General features: G+C 37.5%; 1 protein-coding gene across 1 annotated transcript; it reads right to left on the bottom strand.

The window, feature by feature from the left end:
* Window positions 1–3,971: 3,971 nt before the first annotated feature.
* On the bottom strand, window positions 3,972–7,423 carry LOC141250544 (uncharacterized). The gene is given in 22 exon segments (XM_073670017.1): window positions 3,972–4,056; window positions 4,112–4,207; window positions 4,279–4,319; window positions 4,387–4,479; window positions 4,558–4,602; window positions 4,688–4,795; window positions 4,867–4,883; window positions 4,886–4,951; window positions 5,032–5,119; window positions 5,233–5,445; window positions 5,552–5,627; window positions 5,730–5,779; window positions 6,058–6,123; window positions 6,198–6,251; window positions 6,340–6,367; window positions 6,369–6,411; window positions 6,506–6,642; window positions 6,735–6,799; window positions 6,870–6,910; window positions 7,015–7,197; window positions 7,300–7,355; window positions 7,419–7,423. Coding segments are annotated over 22 exon segments (1,656 nt in total).
* Between the last annotated feature and the right edge of the window lie 272 nt (window positions 7,424–7,695).

The following is a 7,695-nucleotide window of genomic DNA, read 5'->3' as shown; positions in this document are numbered from 1 at the left end:
TCCAAGAGCAGGCCCAATTACAAGTCCTATACTCCAAGCTGTAGAAATCTGGAGATGACCTATGGGTGAATACCATTCCACTTACACATCAAAGCAGTTTCAATTAGAGGGGGAAAACATACCGTCGACAACCCAATAGCTTGGTGTTCTTCTCTGCAAACTTCAGTTGCATAGGCCTACAGATGAACAATTACTCCAAATAAACAAATTGGTCCAACACAGGAAGGGAGTTGATGTACAAATGGATACCTTAATTGGTCCAAATAACCCATTCAAACTACCCAAGAAGAAACCTTGAGATGATGGCCATCCAGAAGTTCACACTCAAGCCAAACAAAGTATTGAACACAGCACTGACAACAGGAAAACACGCATGTCATTTTCTTTCCCATTTGAATTTGTTTAGTGCACAAACAAAGAGAGATGAATTGAGTATGTTGAACACTAACACGGTGAAAATGCCTATAATAATTACAGGTTTTCGACCATAACGATCAGCCATTACTCCCCAGAAAACTGAGGTCAAGGCCCTGCCTAACATAAAAGCAGATCCTGCAAAACAGAAACCGCCATTGCCATATTATTATTTTATAAGATCATATAAGCAATCAGATCGATGAACAATAAACTAACCAACATAACCAGCATAGTAACTTGTATCTTCTTCTCTTTCAGCTATATGGAAGTCTCTAACCTACATAAACAGTGTCATCAACTAGGCAAATTTTTTTAATGAAGGACTTTCTAAAAGTGCATAATCTCACCATGAAGTATAAGAATGGGAAGAGTGACGAAATCGGAAGAGCTACAAAAGTAAGCCACCAACAAACACCAGATCGTCAAAAACTAGTAAAAAATGAGCATACAAAAAGGTAGCAATAAAAATTATAGACAAGAACAAAGAAACGTACAACTCGAAAGCATAATCATCCATACTGAAAAGAGAGTTTTGTAAGGAACAGATTGTTGAGTTTGCTTCCTCCTCTCTATCCTACACCCTGAACAGTTCTCATGGTACACCTTTTCCAATAGCGGCACTTTCCCCTCGGCCGCCATTGAAGCTGAAAGAACAAAGATCAAATCTAGCTGCTTCCGCTACGAAAACCTGCAAATCAACAAACCAAAACGTGAACCGAACGAAAATCAGAATCAATCAGGAGAATGAAGCAGCAACAAATCGACGAGCAACCTACGAAAATTCAACAGTATCAAGGATTGGTTCCGAGTGGCGAAATGTGGAGAGAAATCGATGTTTTAAGTGGCAATCTGAACAAGTACGAATCCAAATATACAATAATATGCAAAAGAACAAATCTAAGTTTTATTCTAGGTTTGGTTAGATGTAAGATTAGACGTAGCGATGTTATTTTATAGTTGAATGAGCTAGATTCCTGCGTGTAAGGGTTAATGAATAAACGACAAGATTAATGAAAGGTGTCTTTTTCGTGTATGAATATATGGCCTCCAATTTTTATTCCTGTTTAATCGCATTTGCTCAAATCATTCTCATCATTGCTATCGGATAATACTTTACCACGTATTATATGCGATGTACTTGTGTAACGTATGCTTTATTTCGTTTCAAAACAAAAAAAAAACGTATGCTTTAGTTTGATTAGCGGTTTACATGTATGTCATACTTTATATATGTCCTGCCGGCTACGTAATACAGAAGTCCTTATGTACGTGACGTTTACCATTCAATGATCCATTACGTAGATTATAGTACTTGGTAGTTTAATTGAGTGAGGTTAAGGACTAGGGTTCTGTTCGGTATACTATGAAATGAAGTAGAAATTATTAGTACAATTTTCATAAAAAATTTACTTGATTATTCGATATTATAAGTTAAATTATAAATTTAAATGGTATATTATTAAAAGAAGTGTAATTAATATAATGATTTGTGCAGTTTAAGGGTACAAATAATATTTATGATATAAAATGAGAACAAATCTAGGTTGTTCGATAAACTCTACAAAAATACACGTCGGAGATTCTTTTATACATGTCAAAAAAATGCATGCTGGAAGCCCATATATGCATGTCGAAAAAATGCATGTCGGAGACCCTTTTATGCAAATAAAAAAATGCACGTTGAAAAAATGCTAAGTCGGAAACCTTTTATGCTTGTATGCTTTGCATGCATTTTTTAGCACATAAACATGCACTTTTTTGCACATAAGCATGCACTCTCACCGCATAAACTTGCATTTGATTTTGTATTCATTATCAGCTCAACTTGAATGCATTTGGAAAAATAAGCATGCATTTTTTAACATATATGCCTACATTTTCGATATATAAGCATGCATCAGGCCTCAACCGGAGAACAAAGCTTAGGAGATTACTCTCTCTTCATCCTAACAAAGCTAAGAAATTATTTTGTAGAAAGTATTGTGATTAAGGAGGAGGCAAAGCTCCCTATAAATAATAGAACAATCCTAGGGATAAGTGTTCAAAGCCCAGCCCGAAACTATACAAAATCTAGGTAAAAAGCTCAATTAAACCCACGGAGCTAAAGCTTCTCGCAGACCAGGATTTAGCAAGGGCGCGAGCGCGTCTCTGTGTTGCTTGATTGCGCCGTCCTCAGTGGCTAGGAAGTGGGCGCGTCTTGTGTGGCGCGGTCGTGCCACTGGACGATTGGCTCTATTCGCCCGCACGAGGCTAAGGCGCGGTCGTGCCAGGGCAAATTGCCCCTTTTGCTTCTCTCTTGGCCCGTGTTCGTACCTCGCATTTCGCGTCTTCTCCCTTGTGCACGTAATCCTTGTATTTGGACACTTTGCTCTACAAAGTGGAAGATTACGACAATATGCTCCATTTGTGCCTAATATGCTTGTAGTTGATGCTAATTTCCACTCTTTATGATGTACGAGATGCCTACTTTTTTTCTTATAATTAATACTACTATTAATTAGAGGTTAAAGCTGGATAAATGAATTTGTCAAACAACCTTAAAATTCTTTAATGTTGGGGGTACCACATTGAGAAATTAAGGTCCGTTAAACTAGTTTAAGCGGAATTCGGATGAAACAAACCCGAACCTCCCCAATGCAAAAGCCTCATGGGCTTTTGAGGTCCAACTGTCCAAGTATACTTGGTCATCGGATACTTCAGCCAGAAATTATATAGATAAGAGGCTTGATAGGGTGTTTGCTTCTATTGAGGCCTTCCTTTCGGTGGCCCGATGCTTCTGTGCGCCATCTCCCTAAATTTGGGTCCAACCACTCTCCAGTACTATTCCATCTCAAACCTTGATAACACCTTTCTGGGAGTCATTGACCTTTCCGTTTCGAGGCCATGTGGGCCTCCCACCCGGAACAAGAGTCTTTGGCAATCTTCACGAGAAAAAGTCGAGATTGTTTGGTTGTATAGAGAAAATTTCATAAGAGCTTCAGACCCAAGCGATGGATGGACTCATTAGGGAGGAGAAACACGCTCATGAGGAGTTAGCCGAGGTGTTCAAGAACGATGAAATAATGTGGAGACAAAGATTTTGTGAGATGTGGCTGAAGGAGGGTGACTGTAATACAAAAATTTTTCACCTTTCGACTTTGGTATGTAGAAAGCATAATCAAGTGAAAGCGCATAAAGTGACGATGGTAGTTTGATTACGAACCCGTCATTACTGGAAAAGTCAGTGGTCTCTTTTTTCTAAAAAATCCATATACGCTCCCGGAATTGAAAGGTATAGGAAGTCTCAAAGCACTGGCACCGAATGGGTTCCAACCACTCTTCTCAAGATCGGCTAGGACTCTATGGGCGAGTCGGTAGTCTGAAGTCCTACGCTTCCTCTCTTCACCATCTCTCCCGAAATTATAAATGAATCTATTATTTCCCTTATTCTAAAAGATTAGGGATGATGTAAGCTTTTTGGCCTTGTTAGTCTTTGCAGTGTCTGATACAAAATTATTACTAAACTGTTTTTTTTACATTCTTATAACAGTTGGGTTACTTTTAACTAATTTTGCCTAGATTAAAAACTCAAGACTTAGAAATGTTAAACTCGATTGACATTCGTAAGTAGTTAAAGAATAGCTCATTACGAAAAATGACCTAAAAAGATTATTTCAAATTAGTCTAGTAACTAAACATAGATTCTTATCATGACGTGTTGGCTGATGCTACAACGAGGAAGGGTTTGAATGTGGATGAAAATCCAATGAACTCCAGTACGCTTAGCAGAAAGAACACCATATGTGTACCTAAGAAACCAAAAGTGAGATAATTTGTGAGGTTGGAAAGATACAAGAAACATAATACTTTATAACATGTACCTGGAAAGAAGTGGCATATCTACGCTTTTGTGCCCAAGACAGCTGTAATGCAAAGAGTTGTTTCTGAGATGAAGCAAATGTGTGTTTAATATATGCATGTGTATTGTACTTACAGTGCACCTCCACCAGCTGGGCCAATAGTTCTAGATAAAGACATGAGCGTTATAGCTATGCCATTGGCAGCTCCTCTTTGATCCTGATCCTGCAATAGTAACTTACGTCTAGTTAATTTGAAAGTAAATGAAGATATAATCAATGTAAATATGGCGAGAGGATTTACCACGGCTCTGTTTTGCAGAATGGTAGTGCTGGTAATGATAGACGTCTGAACACGGTAAAATAAGGGTATGGAGTTGAAATTATGTTATATGTTTGTTAGAAGAATAAATACGAGAGAACGAAAGACATACAGCCAAAATGTTCTTGATCACGGACGCGCAATTAAGGGTTAGTGTAAGGCTCAATCCAGAGAGAAGTGCTATGAAAGGATAGCTTTGTAAAGTAGGTATTGAAAGAATCTGCACATTGATTTTGATTAGTTGGAAGTTATAGTCTTTTGGTGCAATTAGGGTGTTGAGAATGAGCTTACACTAGCTATTCGAGCTGTGTAATGGGACCGAATACTCTGTCCAAGTATGGATAACCAAAGAACTGATATACTAACATCCCAAAACCTGATTTTAACATAACCCAAAATGATAGAATGAGGATGCTAAAATGTAGGCAAAACAAGACAGTAATACAGTTGACATACCAGTTATAGAAAGAATTTGACCAACATCATTAGTTGAATAGCTTAGCCCCCCTAAACTACGCGGACTCACAGCCCACAGTGAGAATATCTGCATAATAGATCATACTAATCTGTTATTATGAGTTTACTTACAATTGAAGAAAACAATAAACCTCCAATTTATTTATGACTTGAAACTAAGCACTGATTTAAATAAATTACCTCTGCATAAGCCATGTCAACAAGTGCAAAGATGCAGTACACCATAATAGACGACATCAATGGCCAATTCTTTAATAAGCTTTTTTGGGAAGTTGACCGACAAGTTGCAGACTCCAGGGCGTCATCATGTGATGTTGTTACAGGATGATTGTGCAGTGATTCCTGCAATATTATAATTCCAGTCTCAAGAATTTGCAACCAATAGGAAACGGACTAACACAATTTCAAATAGATGCCAGATTTGAATACTCTAGCCTGAAATGTGTCAACTATAAACAATAATGCATAGCGTTATACAAGTATAGTGGTTTAAAATTACCTCTAGCCAGAAAGTGGAGATAAAAAATCCGAACGCAATGACTGAGATACAAAGACATGGCAAGAAATATGGAAATCTGCAGATAAAATCAGAATTTTAGTGTGAATATGAGATTAAATAAACACATATACCCAACTTCAAGACATCACTGACAAACGAGATAGGATTAAAAACTGACCTTCCGAATATTGATTCTTCAGAGAAGAAACTGGGATACTTTTCAGCAGGCTATATAGCAAAGGAACATCAATATGTTAGTAAATCTAATAAGGAAAAAAAATACTTGAGCAAAGCAAGCTAGTATTACATATCGCGTGGTAATGCAGATAATGATGTAGTGGTCTTTGATTTTACAAGAAATACATAATCAATTATGTTAATTTCGTCCAGACAGGTTCTTTGATCATCCTTTAGTCAGTAAAAAGGCTGCTTTTGAGGGGCACTCAAATGTGACAATTATCCAGTTAACCAATAAGACAGAAAACTTCATGAGAAGAAAGAGTAGCTGACTGGGCAAGCAAACCTCCAAGAGCAGGCCCAATTACAAGTCCTATACTCCAAGCTGTAGTAATCTGGAGGGTAATCTATTCAGATACTAGTTCCACGTACATGTCAAAGCAGTGTCAATAGGAGAGGAAAAACATACCATTGACAGGCCAATAGCTTGGTGTTCTTCTCTGCAAACTTCAGTTGCATAGGCCTACAGATGAACAATTACTCATCAAATAAAGAAATTGGTCCAACACAGGAAGGCAGTTGCTATGCATGTTTGTGATATGAACGGATACCTTTAATGGTCCAAACAACCATTCAAGCTACTAGTAGGAACCTTGAGATAATGGCCATCCAGAAGTTCACCACTCAAGCCAAACAAAATATTGAACACAGCCCTGACAACAGAACAAACACACATGTCATTTTCTTCGCCATTTGAAGTATGTTTAGTGCACAAACAAAGAGAGATAGAATTGAGTATGTTGAACACTAACACGGTGAAAATGCCTATAATAATTACAGGTTTCCGACCATAACGATCAGCCATTACTCCCCAGAAAACTGAGGTCAATGCCCTGCCTAACATAAAGCAGATCCTGCAAAACAGAAATCACCAAGAAATTACTGATCCACTACCAGATTATTATTTTGTAAGATCTCATAGCAATTAGATTGTTGGACAATAAACTAACCAACATAACCAGCATAGTAACTTGTATCTTCTTCTCTTTCAGCTATATGGAAGTCTCTAACCTACACAAACAGTGTCATCAAATAGGCACATTTGTTTAACGAAGAACTTTCTAAAAGTGCGTAATCTCACCATGAAGTATAAGAATGGGAAGAGTGACGAAATCGGAAGAGCTGCAAAGTAAGCAATCAACAAGCACCAGATCGTCAAAACTAGTAAAAAATGAGCATACAAAAAGGCAGCATTAAAAATTATAGAAAGGAACAAAGAAACGTACAACTCGAAAGCATAATCATCCATACTGAAAAGAGAGTTCTATAAGGAACAGATTGTTGAGTTTGCTTCCGCTTCTCTATCCTACACCCTGAGCAGTTCTCATAGTACACCTTTTCCAATAGCGGAACTTTCCCCTCGGCCGCCATTGAAGCTGAAAGAACAAAGAAAAACGCTCTGCAAAAACCTACAAATCAACAAACCAAAACGTGATTCAAACGAAAATCAGAAACAATGAGCAACAAATCGACGAGCAACTTCCGAATTTAGCAGTATTAAAGCCACAGACCAAAATATTGTGGAGAGAAATCGATGTGGTTCTGGAAGTTGTATGTGGAATTGGTACTAAAGATTGAGAGGATAGAGAAAAAAGAACTCGTACAATCAAAAGTAACAAATCGAATATACTCCATATTTTGAAGGTGCAAAATCCAAAATTTGTGGCAACAAGGACTATACAGTAATTTAGTAAAAGAACAAATCCAATTTTTATTCTAGGTTTAGTGACTGTCAACTCAAGATTTCATATTGTTGAATGAGCTAGATTCCTGGCTGCGTGTAAGTTTTAATGAATAAACGACAAGATTAATGGAAATTGTCTTTTTCCTGTATTAATATATGGCCTCCAATTTTATTCTTGTTTAATCGCATGTGCCAAAATCATTCTCGTGATTGATATCGGGTT

The sequence above is a fragment of the Phyllobates terribilis genome, unplaced genomic scaffold (assembly GCF_046119375.1).
Source record: "Phyllobates terribilis strain yellow unplaced genomic scaffold, ASM4611937v1 Scaffold_5872__1_contigs__length_48549, whole genome shotgun sequence".
Classification (NCBI taxonomy): Eukaryota; Metazoa; Chordata; class Amphibia; order Anura; family Dendrobatidae; genus Phyllobates; species Phyllobates terribilis.
This window is presented reverse-complemented; position numbering and strand designations above follow the sequence as displayed.